The following is a 22,888-nucleotide window of genomic DNA, read 5'->3' on the forward strand; positions in this document are numbered from 1 at the left end:
GGTGTGAAGTGCAAAAAAACTATGGATTCAGGCCCAGATCTCTGTACTGGGGTGAATGTATGACATTGTTCTTCATTCTGTCCATCAATTGTTGTTTTTGCATTTGTCACCCCGAGTGGGATGGGTATGCTCAGACGTGAGTCCCATGCTCTCCACACCACTGGAGTCAAGCTATCCAGGCTGATGACGGCTGTTAGCCAGAAACCGGTCCTTGGATGCTTGATTCCGGTCCAGGAAAGACATGGCTTGGCAGTTCGGGCTGGACTGTTCCCATGAGGCACAGGGTCAAGGCTGATTTGCATATGGCCATGTCTGACCTGGGGTGGTGTGGAGTGCAAAAAAACGATGGATTTAGGCCCAGATCTCTGTACTGGGGTGAATGTATGACATTGTTCTGCATTCTGTCCATCAATTGTTGTTTTTGCGTTTATGGAGTCCCCGGCACCGTCTGGTGGGCCTTCCTCTCGGCCTCGTACGGCGCCGATTCCACCTTCGGATCCTCCTTCAAAGACGTGGTGCCACCGACCCCGCAACCAAGGTTTCATTCAAGGAGAGAGGCACAGAGGCTGTTGGAGAAGGAGAAGTATCAGAGACAGGAGGTTGAAGAGGGTGAGATAGATGAATCCTTGGATGAATTTGAAGGAATTCAAGAGCCGCAAGTGGACTGGACACCTCCCCTGAGTGGGATCTTTCTTCTTCAAGAGCTTCTCCACCACAAGAGGTAGCTCCTTATCATGCGGTCATAAGAAAGGATGCAGAGCTTTTGGACTTAGTTACCTACTGCTGAATGTAGGCCAAATTTGCTCACTGAAGTTTTACATTCGTCTGCTTCAATAGTTGAGCCCTTGTTGCCCTTTACTGACGCCTTAACGGAGCCTATCCTCGAGGTGTGGCGTAAACCACTCTCTTCTCCTGCTGTGTCTAAACCAGTGGCTAGAAGATATAGAACTGCTCCAGGACATCCCCTTTTTTTCTTTCTTCTCGTCCATCTCCAGAAAGTTTGGTGGTACAGGCGTCCTGCTCTAAACCATCTTCAGGCGCTTTTCCTCAGGCTCCTACCGACAGGGACTCTTAAGAAGCTAGAGCAGTCGGCTAAAAAGGTATTTTCATCATCTAGCATGGCACTAAACTCTACCAACGCTTCCTGTTTGTTGGGCCATTATATACTTGCTTTAACCTCTTCCATGCTCATGACGAGCTCAGCTCGTCATGAGCCGTGGAACGCTCGCATGCGGGGATAATTCCCCTGCTGTGCTGAGCGTTCCACGGCAGGTAATGCACCTGTGACGAGCTGAGCTCGTCATGAGTACAGGAGCGCTGTGGCTCATGACGAGCTGAGCTCGTCATGAGCATGCGGGCGCTGTGCGTGCCCCCTCCCCCCCAGCACAGCGGAAAAATAACCCCCGCAGCAAAGGGGTTAATGGATTCAGCGAAACAATTGGCACCCAAGTTGCCTAATGAGGAGCAGGGACATTTTATGGAGGTTCTGTCAGATGCTTAGGCTGCAGCTTGACAGGTTATTCAATCCGACCGGGATACGGCTAATTCGGTGGCCAGGGTTATGGGGTCCTCCATAGTTACCAGGAGACACGCTTGGCTTAGATCCTCTGGTTTTTCCCAGGATGTGCAGGCTACCCTTCTTGATTTGCCCTTTGATGGTTCAAAGCTTTTCGGGGAGAACGCTGATTCTGCACTTCAAAGGTTTAAAGACAGCAGAGCCATGGCGAAAATCTTGGGATTGCGAACCCAGTGAAGGGGGTTTGGATATAAAAACTATCGTAGATTTGGAAGGTTTTCCTTTCGTGACTTGCGACAACCTCAACAGCAGCAGCAAAATTCGCTCTATAAGTCATATAGAGCCAAAATCAGGTCGCCAACATGGTTCTGGCCGCAATCTCTCCTCCTCCACTTCTACCTCACCTGCTCCCCAGTAAAGCAGCCCTTGATCCCCGTCCTGGTTCTGTAGGGGGTCGGTTGTCTCACTTTCTACAGGGTTGGAAATCGGTCACATCGGAACTTTGGGTTTTAAACCTTTTAGAGAATGGGTACACCCTTCCCTTTCGGGAATTTCCTCCTCCTTACCTTCCTTGCCAAGGATTTTGTTCGGATGACCATTTGCTTCTTCTACAGAAGGAGGTCCTTGCCTTACTACAAAAAGTTGCGATAGAGGTGGTTCCGGAGCAGGAAAAGGGTCAGGGATGCTACTCCCGGTATTTCCTGATCCCAAAAAAGGATGGCAGGTTGCGTCCGATTCTGGACCTCAGGGTCTTGAATTTTTACCTGAAACAGGAGAGGTTCAAGATGCTGACCCTTGTTCAAGTTTTTCTGGTGCTGCAGCAAGAAGACTGGATGGTGTCGATCGATTTACAGGAAGTGTATTTTCACATTCCCATCCAGAAGTCGCATAGGAAGTATCTGTGTTTTACGGTAGGGTCGCAGCACTACCAGTTTGCGGTCCTACCGTTTGGTCTTACTACTGCACCTCGAGTCTTCACGAAGGTGATGGCAGTGGAGGCAGCTCATCTCAGGAGGTCGGGGATTCCAGTTTTTCCTTATCTGGACGATTGGCTGCTCAAAGTGCAGTTGCCAGGGTTGGTGCTTCATTGTCTACGAGTAACAACTCAGTTGTTGTTCAACTTGGGCTTTTCAATAAATGTGCCCAAATCTCACCTGCTGCCTTCTCGGCGCAACCTGTTCATAGGGGCGGTACTGGATACTACTGTGTGTCGAGCTTTTCCTCCACAACGAATTTTCGACATTCAGGAGATGATTCCCTTGTTTCACGATGGAGCGGTTGTTAAAGGTTCTTGGCCTGCTCGGTCTGTTCGCTTCCTGCATTCTGTGGGTCAACCATGCACGCTGGCACATGAGGGCACTCCAGTGGTGCCGCCGCAGGCAGTTTTATCAACACAACTTAGATCTCAGATAGTCAGTCAGGATCTCCGGAGACTCTGCAGTGGATCTGACTTGGTGGAGTGTGCAGGGTAACCTGTCTCAAGGCAAGCCCTTTCAACTTCCTCCGCCGGTGGCCACGGTGATTACGGATGCCTCCACTCTGGGGTGTGGTGCTCATCTGGGGGATCTGGAGGTCTTTGGTCTCCAGAGGAAAGGTTGTCACATCAACCTTCTAGAATTGCGGGCAAATGTTCATGCGGACAGTCTTAGTCGGCATTATTCGGCCGATCACGAGTGGCGGCTTCATCCGGAGGTGGTCCATCACATCTTCGAGATGTGGGGGTCTCCTCGGTTGGACCTAGTTGCCACTCGCGAGAACGCGCACTGCCCGTTGTTCTGCAGTCTCCAGTATCCGATGCAGGGAGCACTGGAGGGCGCGTTTCAAATGGATTGGCGCTCGCAACTCCTTTACGCGTTTCCTCCCATACCCTTGATTCCTCGGGTTCTGAGGAAGATTCGCCAAGACAAGGCCCATGTTATATTGATCGCCCCGGATTGGCCAAGAAGGGTGTGGTACACAGATCTACTTCACCTCTCTTCGCACCCTCTGCTCCGTCTCCCTCTCAGGGCAGACCTACTCTCGCAGTCACAGGGGCAGGTTCTACATCCCCACCTCCAGAGCCTGCACCCTCATGCCTGGAGATTGAATGGGGCAACCTGAGTTCCTTCTCTCTCCCGCTGGTTCTGGTGGATGTTATCTTATCATCCAGGCGACACTCCCCTATGTCAATTTACTCCTACAGATGGTCTAGGTGTGTTAAATTGTGTGGAGAGAGATCCATTGATCCTTTAAAAGCCCACTTGTCAAATGTTCTTCAGTTTGCACTATTCCTGGCTCAGCAGGGTTGTACTGTGGCCACTGTTAAGGGATATTTGTCGGCTTTATTGGCGTTTCTGTGTTTGCTGGATCAGCCGTCTTTATTTAAGTCTCCCATTGTTTTATGATTCATCAAGGGCCTTACCAATAGGTTTCCGCCTGTTCCTTTTGTTATGCCTCAGTGGGATTTAAATCTTGTTTTGACTTTCTTGATGGGTTCCCTGTTTGAGCCCTTACATAGTTGTACTTTGAGACTTCTTTCTTATAAAACGGTCTTTCTTGTGGCTATTACCTCAGCAAGGAGGGTGAATGAGCTTCAGGCTCTCAGTTCAAAACCCCCGTTTTTAACGTACATGCTGAAAGGATTGTCTTCAGGACCAGGGCTGCTTTTCTGTCTAAGGTATTTACTCCCTTCCATCTAGGGCAGTCCATTACCCTTCCTGTATTCTATCCTCCCCCTCACCCTTCCAAGGAGGAGGAGAGACTTCACCGCCTGGATCCTAAAAGGGATGTGAGCTTTTATTTGGACAGGACTAAGGACTTACGATTGGACGATCAGCTCTTTTTGGGCTACGTTGGTGGATACATGAAGGGCAAGGCTGTGCACAAGCGCACGCTATCTACATAGATCATCTTGTGCATCAAGATCTGCTATGCCCTTGCTGGTAAGGAACCGCCTGAGGGTATTAGAGCTCATTCTACTAGCGCCATGTCATCCACCTCTGCTTTGGCCAGGGGTGTTTCTGTAGTGGACATTTGTAAGGCAGCAACTTGGGCCTCCCTCTGCACTTTTGCAAAGCATTATTGCTTGGACTCCGAAATGGGAATCTATTCATAAGGTGAGGAATCCACAGGCAGATGTATCCATCAGAAGAACAAGTTACTTACCTTCGGTAACGCTTTTTCTGGTGGATACAGTATCTGCCTGTAGATTCCTCGCTGTCCCACCCTCCTCCCAGTTGTCCACCCATGTATACCCTAAAGGTTACATTGTTTGACATGTTGTTTTACATTGTATCTTCTATCTGTCTGGCAATTTATAGGAAATGCTTATATTCTTGGGCTTTCCTTTTGATTTTACACTATGTGTATTTGTTTGACTATTGTGTATTGTGTATACTTGGAATCTGTTTTCAGTCCACCTGTTCACCTCGGAGGCATGGAAAAAATGGGTGGAACGGACGTCATCACGCCGACGAGGCTCTTATGGCTTCGGTAACGTTATGCGGAGTCACAAGCAGAGCCGTGGCATTGTGACGTCCTCGTCGGCGTGGAAGGCTAGGAAAGAATTCCGCTGAATGCTGGCGCAGGGGGTATTCATAAGGTGAGGAATCCACAGGCATATATTGTATCCACCAGAAAAAGCGTTACCGAAGGCAAGTAACTTGTTCCTCTTGACCAAATTTTCCCCCACCTCAAATAAGTCAACTGGATGTGCACTACAGACCTTCAAGATGCATATTTTCACATTGCAATCTTTAAAACACACAGTAAACACCAGAGAACCATTGTGGGAAATGCACATTTCCAGTTTGCAGTACTGTCTTTTGGTCAGAGCCCTGTATCTTTTCAAAATGCAAGACAGTAATTGTAGCCCACCTACATCATCAAGGAATATTTGTATATCCTTACCTAGGCGAATATTCAGGATTTCAACAACACAAAATCTCTGCTTCTTCACTTATGTTTACAAATAAATGTACAGAAGTTGATGGCAACAGCAGTCGAGGTGATATTGATCTGACAGCAAGAATAGACACAAACCTAGAAAAATATATCTGAAAGAGACACATTAGTGATAGATTCCTCACCTTAGACTGGATCCGGAAAATTTTTCGACAGCAGTACCCCTGCGTGTCGGTAGGCGTCATCATACGGCTCTGCGTACGCCGTTGGCGTCATAGTCGCCGAGATGACGTCGCTGGAGCTACTTTGACGCGCCCACGCGCGCTGTCAGTTCTTTCTTTTTCCGCGCCAGCAAGCGCAGATCTGCAGAGACAGCGGTACCCCCAGTCACTTTTTGACTGAGTTATTTTTGGGACTTTTGTCTCTGTTTTTTTAGTCTTTGTCTCCTGGTGTATAGGGATGACCGGTTATAAGTCCTGCACTGCTTGTCCCGGCACTATGTCGGTGATGACCTGCAACGTGAGTGTCTCTACTGCCTGGGGCGCGACCACGACTCCGAGTCGTGCCCCCACTGCCAGGCCATGACTCCGAAAACTTGGTGGGAGCGGTCCCGAAAGTGGCTAGAGGCCCGGGAGTGGGCTCCATGCCATTCCAGGTCCCTGTCCCCTGGGAGGTCGAGGGACCCGCTGCGGAGCCATCACTACCATTCAAAGTCTTCGCACTCTTAGTCAGGTAAGGCGAAGCACAAGAAGTCAAAGAAGCGTTGTTGCTCTTCTCCTTCCCCTAGCCGGTTGAGCGACGCGGCTGAGGGTGCAGGTGGCGCCGCCCAAGCAGCTCCGGCGGAGCCTCTGCAGTTGCCGATGGCCTACACACCCTTTCCGGGCCCATCGGCAACTCCGGCCCAGCTGCAGGAATTCCTGTCAGCCATGGCACGTGTCTTCGGACCGTCCGGCCCCGCCAGTGTGCCTTTGGGCCCTGCGGGCTCGATTGGGGGGTCCTCGTTCTTCGACATCGCCGGCTCCGGCCCGACGTCATCACCGACTTCGGTCTCGACGCAGAGAGACCCCCATAGATCCACCGACGGCGCGCCATTGGCGTAGGCCATGACACCGGCCGACGCCGTCCCTGGCCTCCTCCCCGACGTGGAGCCGGTGCTGGAAGGGTGTCAACTGACGCCGATTCCGACGCAGTTTGGGAATTTCTTTTACCTTCACCGACCTCCTTATGTTCCACCTGTTTGGCAAGCTGTGGAGGACTGGGAGGGGTCTGAGGACACTCTTGCAGCACAATGCGAGTTAGACCCGGACTGAGATGAGGATCTGGGGGATGCAGGTGACCAGGATTATACTCCTGAACCTGTCTCACTGTCTCCTTCTACCGTGGCTACGGAGGAGGGTGGTTCCTACTTTATGGTGTTGTGTAGGGCGGCCGAGGCTCTCCACCTCGAGCTCCGTACCGTGGCCGTCAGGACTAAAGTCCTGACAGAGGTGCTTCGGTCGGCGTAATCTTCTATGGAGCCTCTGCTGCCCTTTAATGATTCACTCTTGGACGTGATTCACTCCTTAGGCCTTTCGGGTACACGCACTCATTCCGCTTCTGCATTTAGCTCCATTCGTGGTCAAGGAATGGGCGCCCAAACACATTAGTTTCAGAGCCACAGGCCTGCGCAGCAACAGTCTCAGCGCGGACGTGGGACCCGCAGAGGCAGGTCACAGGCCAGCGTGTGGGTCAGTCCACCACCCCCCCCTGCTGCCACTGCCTCCAAACCTTCCTAGTCCGGTGTTTCAGACCCACCAGACGCCAGTAGGTGGCAGGATTCCCCATCACCTTCACTACTGGCGCAACATCACATCGGACAGGTGGGTTCTGCTAATTGTCCGAAGGGGTTACTACCTCCCCTTCAAGACAACCACCCCGAGCCATGCCACCACAGTATCACGATCACTTGGCACTACTCCAGCAGGAAGTTGCGTTCCTCTTGGCCAAGGGGGCCATCGAGCGTGTTCCGACGCCAGAAGTAGGTTGTGGTTGTTACTCCCACTACTTCTTGGTTCCAAAGAAGGACAAAGGCTTGCGTCCCATCTAAGACCTTCGGAACGTCAATCGCTTCCTCCGAAAGGAGAAGTTCAAGATGCTCACACTTGCTCAGGTCTTGTCTGCACTCGACCCGCAAGACTGGATGGTAGCGTTAGACCTGCAGGACGCGTATTTTCATGTCCCCGTCCTGCTGGCCCACCGGCATTACCTACGGTTCACGGTAGGCCACGAGCACTTTCAGTTCGCTATGCTCCCTTTTGGCCTTACCAGCGCCCCACGGGTGTTCACAAAAGTGATGGCGGTGGTCGCAGCTCACCTGCGTAGATCAGGGGTTTCAGTCTTCCCCTATCTCGACGACTGGCTGCTGAAAAGGCGTGCTCGCCCCAGGCACTCGTCTCCCACCTCCAGACTACGGCCGACCTCCTGCATTTGCTGGGGTTTTCCATCAACATGCCGAAGTCGCACCTGATTCCCTCTCAGAAGCTCCTCTTCATCGGAGTTATAGATACTGCACAGTTTCGGGTTTATCCTCCCGAACAGCGAGTCCGGGACATTTGGGCTATGATTCAGATCTTTCAGCCCTTGTCCTGGGTTTCGGTCAAGACGACCTTGAGGCTGCTGGGCCTCATGGCCTCCTGCATAATGCTGAACAACCGTGACAGATGGCATATGCGGGCTCTGCAGTGGGATCTGAAGTTCTAGTGGGCGCAGCATCAGGGGAACCTGTCCGACTACGTCCAGATCTCGGAGGGCACTGCACAACAATTGCAGTGGTGGCTCACGAATCAGCATCGGGTCAGCAGCAGATCCCTCTCCCTTCCCCAGCCGGAGCACACAGTGGTGACGGATGCGTCCCTCCTGGGATGGGGTGGCCACATGGGAGAGGCGGAGATCAGAGGCCTCTGGTATCCGGCGGAGTCCCTGCTCCATATCAACCTTCTGGAGCTTCGGGCGATCCTTCTTGCACTGAAAGCATTCCTTCCCTCTGTCAAGGGGAGGGTAGTGCAAGTGTTCAGAGACAACACCGCCGCCATGTGGTATTGCAACAAACAGGGCAGGGTGGGGTTGTGGTCCCTGTGTCAAGAGGCTCTGCACCTCTGGACATGGCTGGAACGTCAAGACATTTCCTTGACGATTCAACACCTGGAAGGTTCTTTGGAGGTCAGGGTGGACAAACTCATCTGCAGGTGCATGATGGATCACGAATGGTATCTTCACTCGGAGGCGGCGCAAGGTCTCTTTCAACAGTGGGGAGATCCTTGGTTAGATCTATTCACCACCGAAGAGAACGCGCAATGTGATCGCTTCTGCACGTTGGAGTTTCCAAGGTGGCACTCACTCAGCGACGCTTTTCATCATGAGTGGAGCTGCGGTCTATTGTATGCTTTTCCGCCTCTACCACTTCTACCCAGAGTGCTGAAGAAGATCAGGCGTGACCGGGCCCATGTCATTCTTGTGGCTCCAGACTGGACTTGAAGAGTTTGGTATCCTGAGCTACTCAGTATGAGCATAGATCCCCCGATCTGACAGCCTCTTCGGGAGGATCTTCTGTCGCTGCAACAGGGGACGGTCCACCACTCGAACCTGTCCAGCCTCCACCTACATGCGTGGAGATTGAGCGGCAATAGTTGCCTCCTGAAGTCTGTGATATCATTCTGGAAGCCAGGCGTCCCTCCACAAAATCGGTATACGCCTGCAGGTGGAACAAACTTGTGGCATGGTGCACAGCAAAGGCTGTTGATCCCCTTTCTGCCCCTCTTTCAGACGTCCTTTTGTTTCTTCTCTCTCTGACCCGGCAGGGCTCTGCTCTGGGCACTATTAAGGGCTATCTTTCGGCAATTTCAGCCTTTCTCAGGCTCCCTGATCAGCCCTCTGTTTTCAAGTACCCTGTTGTAAATAGATTTCTCAAGGGCGTTACTCACCTTTTCCCTCCTATTCCGTTTGTAATGCAGCAGTGGGACTTGAATCTAGTTCTTACCTATTTGATGTGTGCTCCCTTTGAGCCGCTTCACAACTGTCCTCTTCGTTTATTACCTTTGAAAACTGCTTTCCTGGTTGCCATCAACTCCGTTAGGCTTGTGAGTGATCTCCAGGCTCTTTCCTGTAAGCCTCCTTTTCTGTCTGTTCATCCGGACAAGGTTTTGCTTCGCACTCTGACTTCCTTCTTGCCAAAGGTTGTTATTGCCTTCCACAGCGGGCAGACTATCACCTTGCCCACTTTCTTTCTGCCTCCGCACCCTTCCAGAGAGGAAGAGAGGCTCGAAAGTCTGTACCCAAAACGTGCACTCTCATTTTACCTGAATGGCACACAACAGTTCCGGGTGGATGACCAGCTCTTTGTTGGCAACGTATGCGCCAAGATAGGCCGGGCTGTACACAAGAGGACTATATCCCGCTGGGTTGTCTTGTGTATCAAGGTTTGTTATTCTCTGGCTAAAAACGAACCTCCGGTGGGGTTGCGCGCCCATTCTACGATGGCGGCAGCAGCTACTACTGAATTGGAACGTGGTGTCCCCCTGCAAGACATCTGCCAGGCAGCCACTTGGGCCTCGCTGCACACTTTTACCAAGCATTATTGCCTTGACAGTCCAGTCCGGAGAAACGGCTTCTTTGGCCATTCTGTTCTCCGTGACTTTCTGGTGTGATCTTGGTTCGCAGACCCACCACTGGGGTTGGTATTGCTGGGGTATCTATTCTAAGGTAAGGAATCTATCACTGACGTGTCTCTTTCTTTCAGATGCTCATGTTACTTAACGTAACAATATAACTGTAAGAGACATTAGTTAGTGATAGATTCCTTACCGCCCCACCCATCCTCCTCGTTCTGCAAACTGATTTCTAGGGTTAAGGTCATCCTTTTAGAGCCCTAGTTTCAATGCAACAATGGTCAGTATCTTGCATGGCTCTGCGTTGCTGGCGCGGAAAGTCGTGTACAGAACTGACGTCCGCGCGCTTGGGCGCTTCTAAGAAGCTCCGGCGACGTCATCTCGGCAACTACAACGCAAACGACGTATGCGGAGCCATATGACGATGCCTACCGACGTACAGGAGTACTGCTGCCGAAAAACTTTCCGGATCCAGTCTGACGCCTGGGGATATTCTAAGGTAAGGAATCTATCACTAACGAATGTCTCTTACAGATATATTGTTACACAAGTAAGTAACTTGTGCTTCATTAAGGGGGGGGGGGGGATTATCTTCAATGTGGGAGAAATTCTATCTTCTCCTGATGTCTCTTAATCCACCAAATGCCGCATCTCCTCTGTACTGGATTCCATGGCTTCTTGCACTTCCGTTGCCCCAAATAGAAGACTTTATATGAGGCCTCTTCAACAGTGCCTTGAGGATCAGTGGTAACAGAGACTCAATAGCTGGGAAGACAAACTGCAGCTCACGCCAATAACAAGACATTGATGTCATAGTGGTGCAAAAAATCAAGCTTGCTTCAGGTAATTCCTTTCCAACAAGTCCCCCCCCCCCCCAACCGAAATGATTGTCACAGAGGCCTCACTGGGATGGGGAACACATCTGTGAGCTCTTACATAAAAGGGCAATGGGCAAAGGATGTCTTCTATCACATTAGTTACTTAGATCTGAGAGCTGTCCATCTAACTCTCAATGCCATTCTGCCTGCTCTGATAACGGGGACAGTCTATTATCCAAGTAGACAATATAACACCCATGTGCACTACCCGCACAAACGGGACACAAGATTGTGCCCACTCTCCCTGCAGTCACAAAACATTTGGTTGCAGGTTTTGTCCAGTGGCCTATCTCTGAAAGCAATACACTTGCCAGGAATCTTCAATCATCAAGCAGGCTGGGGGCCACACTTAACTATTTATACGTTTAACAAAAAGGACTTAAAAGATAATTACTTGACAAATCAAAAAAATGAGAATCCAAAATTCCTCAAAATTGAAAAAAAATATTTTGTTAGGAAATAGTTTCACGCAGCTGTAGAGGGCAGTGCTTTACGCCGTTCCTTGAATTCTGTTTATTCATGCAGTCATCATCAAACTCCGTAATTGTCAGGCAGGAGTGATCTTCATCGCTCTTGGTCAGCACTGGCAGTGGTGGTATCTGAGCCTCCACATGTCCAAATGTCAACACTCCACAAAAGAGGTTTCCATGCAAATTGCACCTGTTGACCAAGTCTCAAGGCAAACTGCAACACCCACATCTCTCATCATTGAATTTGAAAGCATGAATCTTAACGTCAGACAGTATGGCCATCTCAATCTGCTGAAGCATGCATTGCCATATTAAATGAAGCTAAACAACCATCAACTACAATATTCTACTACTTCACTGGAAGAGATTTTGTATATGGTTTCAATAAAAAGGCTATGGCTCAATCATTTTCTAAGAAGAGGACACCCTTCCATATCTGTTGTATCTGTCTTAGTATAAATTACCTTTTGCTTTGCATAAAGTTCACCTTGCTGCTATTACAGCACACAGAAAAGGGCCTGATCAGACATGCTTCTTTAGGCCCAATCTTTCTAGAAGGTATGAAGAAGGTGCTCCACCTTTCAAATTTCCACTTTCTCTTTCGAAGTTGTGCTTAGTTGTGACCAAATTAATGGACCAACTATTTAAACCAGTTCACAAGGCTTCATTGCAGCATCTCCCATGGCCTAGATTCTGATACAAACGCCAACTCTACAGTTAGTTAGGCTGCTATGATGAACCTTTTTGGTTTCTATACAGAGATTGATACAATCTAGTACTTCCTATAGTTGTTCCATATGACAGCTGTACATATATTGCGGTTTTAGCTTGCTACCCTATTCTAACAATTATGACTATCAATGAAGATCCTTAACGTGAAAGAAGTGGTTACTTATTGGTAGTCTTGGTTCTCCCTCATAGGAATCTTCATTAAATCGTAAGTGACAATTCCTCCTCCCAGATTTTCCAAACTTTGGCATCTGGCACAACAACTTAAAGTTCATTCATATCATCAAACATCCCATCAAAAAGAACGGACTCTGTGAGGCAACTACCCATTATGGGTAGTGGAAGCGCCTGACACCATAATTGGACAGGTCACAACTTCAACTTCTGCAGAGTAAGCCTCCCAGCTTGCGCTTCTCCTTGTTGTTTATAAATCACAGAGCAAGCTTTTACATTAGGTGCTGTAGTTTGAGACGGGGTTGCTTTTCTCAAGCTTTTAGTAGCACTCCTGAATTTGGGAAACATATCCGGAAAAAGGGGTTCAAGTCTGTCATTAAGTAGTTGAAATAACCAAGCCAGAGTTTTAGTTGCTTTAGGTGCAGTAAGACTGATACCATGTGAATAAAATCCTTCACCATCTCTGGAATCTAGCTGATCAATTAGAAAAATTAGCGATTTTTGACTATTATTTTTCATTTCTGAAGTGCAGTTTTTCTAATTGATCAGCTAGATTCCAGATATGGTGAAGGCGTTTTTCCATATAGTATCAGACTTACTTCTAACAGCTGCTTGGCCCAGTGATTATCTGCCAAGGATTGGAAAATGGCAATTGTGTAACGACTTCTAAAGACTTCTTTAGGTCCTCATGCCCCAAACAACTTCTTGCCCTTTTTTGCACCGTTTGTTGTAGATGGTAGTTTTCTCCCAACTCCAACAACAGACAGCAGCCTACGTTTTTCTGGACTTGTGCCAAGCAGGTTTATAATCTGGCTTCAGTACGGAGTTGGCGTTCTTATCCGCCCTTGATGACCTGAGAGGGGTAGCAGATGATGGTGATGGTGAAGCCCTTGTCCTTTTACCTCTCTCCTGCTTTTGAAAGCATCAAATATAAAATCCTCTACTGCACCCTCAATGCCCTTTGGATTCTCAAGAACTGTCCTAAAATGTATCTCCTCCTTTCTCTCAGATAGGACTTAGGCAGTGGTTATGTGCCTATTTTTCTTAGAAAGCTGGAAACAGATTTATGAAGCCCCAAATGGCTCCTTTCTCTCACCATTTCTGTGTAATCGTTGTATGCGATCCCTAGCAGCACTATTCCACTATCAAGGTGAACTATTGTATATGATTGCTGATTATACATTCCCCTTCCTTTCAAACCTGCCAACAAGCATCAGTTTACACACAGCAAAGATATCATAGTGACTTAGTGCGTTAGTTGATCAACTTTTCTCAAATTGAATCTCGCAGGAAACAAAGTTCTATTTATATCACCTGTCTCTGTAGATTGGGGTCACATTGCTTGGGCATACCCTGTGGGCTCCCCACCTGTCCTGTCAAAAGTGCTGCCCAATTCTGGCACCCAGAATGACTCTGCACTCCTCTTAACTCTACAGATATGCAAAGTTATTTAATCATTTATCCTTTAATTCTCAAGAAAATCCTTTCTGCAGCCAGACAAAATCGACATGTTCCTGTTCTAAATGCACAAATTCAGTCCAGGCTCAACTAGACAAACGCAGTCTACCTAGCTATCACCAACAAACATCTAGAAAGTTATGTTATCCTTTGCGCTGAGGTCTTTACATTGGCTTCTTATCCAAGTCAATTTAAAACCCGGACTATAGCCCACATAGGAGTAAATGGTAGTGCCAAAACCTAATTTCCAACACTTTTGCATTCATAGGTTCTGCATTTCTGATAGATACATCTGCCGTGTGGATTCCTCACCTTGTGAATACCCCCTTGCGTCAGCAACATTCGGAAATTCTTTTTTCGTAGCCTCGCGCCGATGTGGACTCCTGACGTCATAGAGACACGACCTCGCTCGCGACTCCGCTGACGTCACCGACGCCTATAATAGGCCCACGCCGGCGTGATGACATCAGTTCCCTTTTTTCCGCGTCGTCGACGCTAACGGTTATCGGGAATCTCTGTAGCCAACGGATACTTTGTTGTCTATATTATTAACATTTTCTGCGTCTCTGTATCCTGTCTCTTCGACAATGTCTTCAAAAAAGACCGGCTTCAAGCCCTGCAGAGAATGCGGCAAAATTATGTCCATTACCGACCCACACAGCGACTGCATCTGGTGCTTGAGCTCGGACCATGATGTGGAGGACTGCTCTTCGTGTAAGAAGATGAACCCGAAGGCCCTGAGGGAGAGAGAGGCGAAGCTCCTAGTGGCTAAGATAAAAGCTGGAAAGGGGAAATCGTCGAAGTCTCGTTCTCGAAGGGCGAGGTCGAAGTCGAGATCGAGGTCCAGGTCTGGATCTCGAGGAAGGTCGTCTTCGAAGTCGGCTTCGGATCATGTTTCAAAAAAGAGGAAACATAAGAAGAGGAGACATGAGTCCCGACGTCGTTCTGGTAAGGAGTCGGGATCGAGGTCGAGGTCACCGAAGGTTCGTTCGAAGGTGGTGACCATTGAAGTTTCGGATCCAGAACCTGAAGGTGAGGCTTCCCCTTCTGAGTCACGGGCGCCGTCTCCGGCTCCGTCTCCGACTCCGAATCCGGCTCCGAGTCCATCTCCGGCGCCGTCCCCGGCCCGAGATGAGGAGGAGCCTCATGAGGATGAGGGTTCCGAGCCCTTAGGTGAGCCGAATCCGAACGCTCCTCGGGACAGGCCTGAAGGTTTTCATCCACCATTTCCTGCCCCAGGCCAGGACCCTTCTGCGTTTCTCAACGCGATGTATGGAGTCTTTTCGAGGTCGTGGTACCCCTCTGGTGCACCTTCGGGTCCCATGGGTCCTTTGGCTTTTAGCTTAGGAGTCCCTCACTCCTACCCTCCGGCTCCGTTTATGCCTTACATGCCGGCTCCGACGCCGCCGTGGCATTTTCCGGCTCCACCGAAGCCGTCGACGCCGGTTCCGGCTTCGCCTGCTCCGGGTCGGCCTAGAGCACATCCCTCTGAACCTGCGGATTCGATCCCGACGTCGATTCCGAATCCGTCGGAGCCGATGGTGGATCCGAGGGCAAAACGGGTCAAGATGAGATCCAGAAGAGAGGCTCAGCGCCTTCTAGAAGAAAGGAGGTTTTTGGATTCACAATCTGACCTTGAGGAGGGTGAATTGGATGAAGATACTTTTGAGGATTTGGCAGAAGCAGGAAGCCTGGATTTCTCTCCAGAGTGGGAGTTACCATCAGGTTCTAGCACTCCTTCTAAGGACATTCAACCCTATCATTTGATTATGAGAAAGGCTGCCAGTCTCCTTAAGTTGACTTTGCCTACAGCAGAATTCAAATCTAATATTCTGACTGAAGTACTCCATTCTCCGAGTTCAGTGGTGGAACCTCTTCTTCCTTTTAATGATGCTCTGACAGAGCCCATTCTAGAGGTGTGGAAAAAACCTTTGTCGGCTCCAGCTGTCTCTAAAAGTGTAGCCAGAAGATACAGGGTTGCCCCTGATGATCCTGCCTTTTTAACCTCTCACCCTTCACCGGAGAGTTTGGTCATTCAGGCTGCATGCTCCAAGAAGAACGTTAGTGCTTTCCCTCAGGTTCCTTTTGAGAAGGAGGCAAAGAAGCAGGATCAGGTGGCAAATAAGTCCTTCTCCTCTGCCAGTATGGCATTGAAGTCATCAAATGCCACTTGCTTGATGGGGAGATATTTACACGCTCTGATGGACTCTTTGCATGTTCTTGTTCCAAAAATTCCTGATGACAGCAGGAAGGATTTTGAGGAAGTCATCTCTGACGCTCAGGCAGCGGCTCGCCAGGTTATTCAGAGCGGTTTGGATACTGTAGACTCTGTGGCGCGCATTATGGGCACTGCTGTCGCTACTAGGAGGTCTGCCTGGTTGAAATCTTCTGACTTTTCGGCTGATGTTCAGGCGACATTATTAGATCTTCCTTTCGATGGTTCAGGCCTTTTTGGGAAGAAGGCTGATGCGGCCCTTGAGAGGTTTAAAGATTGCAAGGCGACTGCTAAATCCTTGGGTCTTCAAGTGAGAGGTTCTTCAACTGGCAGAAGATTCAGGGGTTTTGGCCGCCCTGCCTTTCGGAATTTCCGGCAAGGCCAGCAGCAGCAGCAGCAACAACAGCAGCAGCAAAACTCCTTGTACAGGTCATACAGGGGAAAGCAAAGAGTGCGTCCTCGTGGACGTCAGGCCTCTTCCTCCTCCACTTCCTCCAACCCCCCTGCCCCTGAGAAGCAGCCCTAGATCCGACATTCAGGATCATGTGGGTCCGGTTGGGGGTCGGCTTACCCATTTTCTACAGGATTGGGAATCGGTTACGTCAGATCTTTGGGTTCTCAATCTTGTAGAAAATGGGTATGCCCTTCCCTTTCGGGAATTCCCTCCCAATTTCCCTCCTTGCCAAGGGTATTGCTCCGAGGAGCATCTGTCTCTTCTGCAAGAGGAAGTTTTGACTCTGATAAGAAAGGGTGCGATAGAGGTGGTCCCAGAGCAGGAAAGGGGTCAGGGATGCTACTCCCGGTATTTCCTGATTCCGAAGAAGGATGGCAGGCTTCGTCCAATCCTGGATCTCAGGATCTTGAATCTCTATCTGAAGCAGGAGAAATTCAAGATGCTCACCCTTGCTCAGGTTCTTCAAGCGCTGCAAGAAGAAGACTGGATGGTGTCGCTCGACTTGCAGGATGCTTACTTTCACATCCCAATCCTGAAGTCGCACAGGAGGTATCTCCGTTTTACGGTGGGATCGCAGCACTACCAGTTTGCGGTCCTTCCGTTTGGACTTACTACTGCGCCTCGAGTCTTCACCAAGGTGATGGCAGTGGTGGCGGCGCATCTCAGGAGATCAGGGATTCCAGTATTCCCTTATTTGGACGACTGGCTGATCAAAGCGGAGTCGTCAGAGAGAGTGCTCCATCATTTGCGAGAGACAACTCAGTTGTTGTACAGGTTGGGTTTTTCAATAAATGTACCCAAGTCTCACCTGGTGCCCTCCCAGCGCAACCTGTTCATAGGTGCGGTACTGGACACAACCGTATGTCGTGCATTCCCTCCCCCTCAAAGGATTCGCGACATACGGGAGATGATTCCTTTGTTTTACAATGGAGCGGTCGTTCCAGTCCTGAAGGTCCTTCGCCTGCTCGGTCTGATGGCTTCATGCATTCTGTTGGTCAACCATGCACGCTGGCACATGAGGGCGCTCCAGTGGTGCCTCCGCAAGCAGTGGTATCAGCACAGCGGAGATCTCAGGGAGTCAGTGAGGATCTCCAGAGAAGCTGCAGCGGATCTGTCTTGGTGGGGCGTGGAAGGCAATCTATCCCAAGGAAAGCCTTTTCAACTTCCCCCATCGGTGGCCACGGTGATAACGGATGCATCCACTCTCGGGTGGGGTGCTCATCTGGGGGATCTGGAGGTCAAGGGCCTTTGGTCTCCAGAGGAAAGGTTGCTTCACATCAACCTTCTAGAATTGCGGGCGATACGTTTGGCACTCAAGGCCTTCCTCCCTTCCCTTCGCGGTCAGTCTGTTCAAGTCCTGACGGACAACACGACTGCGATGTGGTACATCAACAAGCAGGGAGGAGTAGGGTCGCAGTGTCTCTGCAGAGAGGCTCTGCGTCTCTGGTCCTGGGTTCAGGACCATCAGATTTGTCTGATGGCAAATCATCTGGCCGGGGTTCTGAACGTTCGTGCAGACAGTCTCAGTCGGCAGTTTTCTGCCGACCACGAGTGGAGGCTTCACCCGGAGATGGTTCACGACATCTTTCAGATGTGGGGGACTCCTCGGGTGGACCTGTTCGCCACTCGCGAGAATGCGCACTGCCTGTCGTTCTGCAGTCTCCAGTATCCGATGCAAGGAGCCTTGGGGGACGCGTTTCAGTTGAGTTGGAGAGGTCAACTCCTTTACGCGTTTCCCCCCATACCCTTGATTCCTCGGGTTCTGAGGAAGATTCGCCAAGACCGGGCCCAAGTCATATTGGTCGCTCCGGATTGGCCAAGAAGGGTGTGGTATACAGATCTACTCCACCCGCCGCTCCGTCTCCCTCTCAGGGCAGACCTCCTCTCTCTGATGGAGGGGCAGGTTCTACACCCCCACCTCCAGACATTGCACCTTCATGCCTGGAGATTGAACGGGGCAACCTGAATTCCTTTTCCCTCCCGCCTGACGTTGTGGATGTCATCTTGTCAGCCAGGCGTGACTCCACTAAGTCCATCTATTCTTATAGATGGTCGAAATTTGTCACGTGGTGTGGGGAAAGGTCTGTTGATCCTTTGAGGGCCCATTTGTCTAATGTTCTCCAATTTGCTCTTTCTTTGGCACGGCAAGGTCTGGCGGTTGCCACGGTAAAGGGTTACCTGTCGGCGCTGTCTGCTTTTCTCTGTTTGCCTGACCAGCCTTCTCTTTTTAAGTCTCCTGTGGTCTTAAGGTTTTTGAAGGGTCTTACTAATATGTTCCCTCCTTCACCTTTCATTGTGCCTCAGTGGGATTTGAATCTTGTATTGACCTTTTTGATGGGTGCTCCCTTTGAGCCTCTCCACAAATGTCCCATGAGGCTTCTTACCCTTAAGACAGTCTTCCTGGTTGCAATAACCTCGGCAAGGAGGGTTAGTGAGCTTCAAGCTCTTAGTTCCAAGCCCCCATTCCTGACCATTCATGCTGATAGAATGGTTCTTAGGACCAGGGCTGCTTTTCTGCCTAAGGTGGTAACTCCCTTCCATCTGGGACAGTCTATTACCCTTCCTACCTTCTATCCTCCCCCTCACCCTTCCAAGGAGGAGGAGAGACTGCACCGTCTGGACCCTAAGAGGGCGGTGTCCTTTTACTTGGACAGATCCAAGGACTTTCGTTTGGAAGACCAGCTCTTCGTTGGATTTGCTGGCTGCAAGAAAGGAAGAGCGGTCCATAAAAGAACTTTATCGAGATGGATCGTCCTCTGCATAAAGATCTGCTACTCTTTGGCCGGTAAGGAACCACCAGAGGGTATAAGGGCTCATTCAACTAGAGCTAAGTCTTCAACCTCAGCATTGGCTAGAGGTGTGCCTGTTGAGGATATTTGTAGGGCGGCAACTTGGTCTTCCCTCCACACTTTCGCGAAGCATTACTGCTTGGATTCCGAAGTGAGGAGGGACGGCCACTTTGCTCGCTCTGTCCTTCAGGATTTCCTGGTTTAGAAGAGTGGACACCCTCCTCCGGGAGTGGGGACTGCTGTGGGACTCTATTCACAAGGTGAGGAATCCACACGGCAGATGTATCTATCAGAAGAACAAGTTACTTACCTTCGGTAACGCTTTTTCTGGTAGATACTATATCTGCCTGTGGATTCCTCACTGACCCACCCGCCTCCCCGTTGTCCACTCTTCTATGCCAGAGTTACTGTAATGTAATATGTATATATTTTGTTGTCAAGGAAATGTTTCAGTTGCTTTCCTGCTTTTGCTTAACACTGTGTGTTTTGCCTTGAGTACTGTGTACTGTGTATACTTGTGTATTTCTACTGTCATTGGTCCATCCGTGTGCCTCGATGGCACGGAAAAAAGGGCGGAACTGATGTCATCACGCCGGCGTGGGCCTATTATAGGCGTCGGTGACGTCAGCGGAGTCGCGAGCGAGGTCGTGTCTCTATGACGTCAGGAGTCCACGTCGGCGCGAGGCTACGAAAAAAGAATTTCCGAATGTTGCTGACGCAAGGGGGTATTCACAAGGTGAGGAATCCACAGGCAGATATAGTATCTACCAGAAAAAGCGTTACCGAAGGTAAGTAACTTGTTCTTTACAAATCCTCATATTCTAGCTATTATAAGATCTAGAACAGTTCATATGGAGAAAGTATTTACCTCTGTAGCAGCTGAACTATGAAAAACTCTTCCATCCATCCTCCCCTTCGAGCACAAAAAAATCTCAGACGCTTTGGAAGTAGTTAAAGATTAAAGACATGTTTTTTAACATGTAATTTTTTTATTTATTTTAGTTACAACATAAGTTGGCTTGTGTTCTTCCTTTCCTGTGCACTTCATAGTTGTAGGCTGGAAATGAGTCTTTCTGTAGTGCTAAGGGGTTCTTTGTCAACATGAATAAAATAAATAATTTTAACATAACATTGAACAAACTGCCTTGCCGGTAAATATCTATTCCTAACTGCTTTGTCTCCAAAGGTTGCATTAACCCAGCGTTAGCTGAAGCAAGCAGAGAAGAATGTAATGGGCGTGCTCTGACTACCATCTTGGTTATGAGTGGAGGTGAAGGATACATTAATTTTCGGATAGGTATGTAAATAGAGCTCAAGTGATAACATTATGTTTCCAAACCAGATTTATTGATAGACTTAACATTCGTAGCAACGCATATTATTTGTTTTGCAAACTGTTTGATTATTGGCCTTACAGCTCTTCTTTTTTATTACTCTTTATTCATTCTTTTGGTGTAACTATTCATGGCGCTCATTCACCATTTCCTTAATTTGCTGTTTCCCTTGTTATGCCTACCTCCTGGCCCTGTTCTATCATAAACAAGTGGATTCTGCTTTACCTCTCCAAAATAAACAGAAACTGCTTCTAAAGCTTTATGTGCCCAGTTGCACAACAATGGGCACACCTCATCGGTAACATCACCCATTTCTCTCACTAGTTCTTGTTTTTACTCAGTTGTTTGGATCAGAACCAGCTTCTCTCACACTCAGTGACTTCCAATGCAAATCCCGATCTGTTGTTACTGTAGAGCGGGGGTGATCCTCTCTTCCACAAAGACACTTTTGCATAGTGTGGTTGTGTCCCAATCCTCACCTGGTCGTGATGGTCCAGAGTTGCCATTGTTCTGTTGGGTTTTATAAGTCTCTCGTTTTAGGTATGGTGCTGCTAAGAGATTGAGTACTCTACTGTATCCCTCTCCAAAGGTGGGCTTCTGCTTAATTATCAATTCAAGCGCAAGGGTGCATTATTCAACTTGGAGGTTCTGAAAAACCTGTTTGTATATACCAAAGCTACACAAAGCTGTTTTGCCTGGTGATGTACATAATTATATTAAAGGCTATAGAAGCAGATTCCAATCCTATCACAGGGTGGCAGAGTACCCACAAGTTCGTAATGGAAGAGAGCCTCCAGATAAGGAGTTAACGATTCCTCATAAAATGTAACTAATAAGTTTGTCTTAACTTCTCTTCCCCTTTGTTTCCATATGTTTATTCTCACTTTGCTTCTTTCTCTATTTCATCCCTGCCCATTGTGGTTTTACAGGTGATGACACTGGGGACTCGGAAGAAGGTTTTGGAGATCTGCTGCTGGTGGACCCAAGGCAACAGCGTTCTGAGAGAAGTCACCTTATTGTGTGGCAGGTGCATAGCTGAAAGGCTCAATAGTGGGGTGTGTGGGGGCCTGATAACATGGGCCCGTCTATTCAATCTATAGGCTGCTAAAGGCACGAACAGGAACCTGGCTCACTGTTGACAGTGCAAAGATCCAAAAACACCTTCTACTGGAGAAAGAACATTGATAATCCTGATACTGACCTGCAACGGAAAGAGGAGGAAAACTGGATGGAGTAGAAGGGACACTGCCAATATACCTTGCCTGGTTTGCCTTCTGCCACACCAGCTATTTTAACTTTGAGACTATACAAGTTGCACTTTCTGGAACTGAATAGCTAATTTGGGCATCAAGGACAGTTGTATTCTCCCTACCACAACATTTGATGCCTTCCTTCTCCCTTAAGCTGCTGCTGACATTGGAAATAGCCCATCCCCATTTCCTTTGAGAAATCCTGCAATGTCTGGTTTCTAGGATGGGAATCTACTGTAATATGTATGACTTGCCATACAAAGCACAGCCGCTGACCATGGATACACCTACTGAGCAATGGCCTTCCTCAGGGCAGCTTAACCTCACTGACATGAAGCATCTGAGATGCCCTCAAGTGATCAATATGAAGCTGTAATATTTAGGCATGCATTTAGAGTTTATGTTGACAAAGTACAACCTATTGATTTTGATTTTTGTTGGTCTTATTTTCGGTTTTTATTTTATTAATCCGTCCATTTTTCATAATGACCTGCCTTTCACTGTATCAATAATTTATATGTGATCTCATGCTGCACACGCCTTTATGAATTTGTGTAGCACTCTCGGCCCCACGATAACAAATGTTTGTTCTAATACGATTATTTTTGGGGGTAACAATCAGTGTGTTTTTAATGCAGTATAATTACCAGAGACCGTATTCCATCCCTATGCTGCTCTGCCTGAGCTACCTTGTTATCTCGCCTGCTCTCTAATTGTGCCTGCTTTTTACTAAAGCCTGCTCTCTACTATTGTCTTTTTCCTAGTTTTTGACTTTAATTATTGTTTACAATGTTAATGTATGCTGTTGCCTAACGACTCTGGGGTGGGAGCATTCTTCAAATCGCAAGTTAAGAAAGTAAGTTGCTGTGTACATGGTCATATCTTTGGTGTTATTTGAAGAATAAGCACCTAGTGACAGTCACGAAAACTAATAAGGGCAGCTGAGAGGACACTACAACAGCCATTACGTGTGATGACCGCATGAGCCCAGATGCCGGGGCTGGCAATCCAGGGCTCCTTTTTGAATCGCTAACCTGCATGATTTGAGAGTTCACACGACCATGGTGCAGAAAAACAAGCATCCCTAGGATCACTT

The 22,888-nt window shown here is 48.8% G+C and overlaps 1 protein-coding gene across 2 annotated transcripts in view; it reads left to right on the forward strand.

Moving 5' to 3' along the window:
* The window catches only part of LOC144770421 (C-Jun-amino-terminal kinase-interacting protein 4-like), a 1,040,418-nt gene extending 1,017,872 nt beyond the window's left edge, over positions 1-22,546 (forward strand). For both annotated transcript variants that reach the window (XM_078654929.1, XM_078654928.1), the window contains exons 27-28: positions 20,395-20,505; positions 21,472-22,546. In XM_078654929.1, the coding sequence (XP_078511055.1) occupies positions 20,395-20,505; positions 21,472-21,581 (221 nt within the window). In that variant the 3' untranslated portion in view covers positions 21,582-22,546. The remainder of the gene's footprint in view (positions 1-20,394; positions 20,506-21,471) is intronic.
* Positions 22,547-22,888: the final 342 nt, after the last annotated feature.

Source organism: Lissotriton helveticus, chromosome 7 (assembly GCF_964261635.1).
Source record: "Lissotriton helveticus chromosome 7, aLisHel1.1, whole genome shotgun sequence".
Taxonomy (NCBI): Eukaryota; Metazoa; Chordata; class Amphibia; order Caudata; family Salamandridae; genus Lissotriton; species Lissotriton helveticus.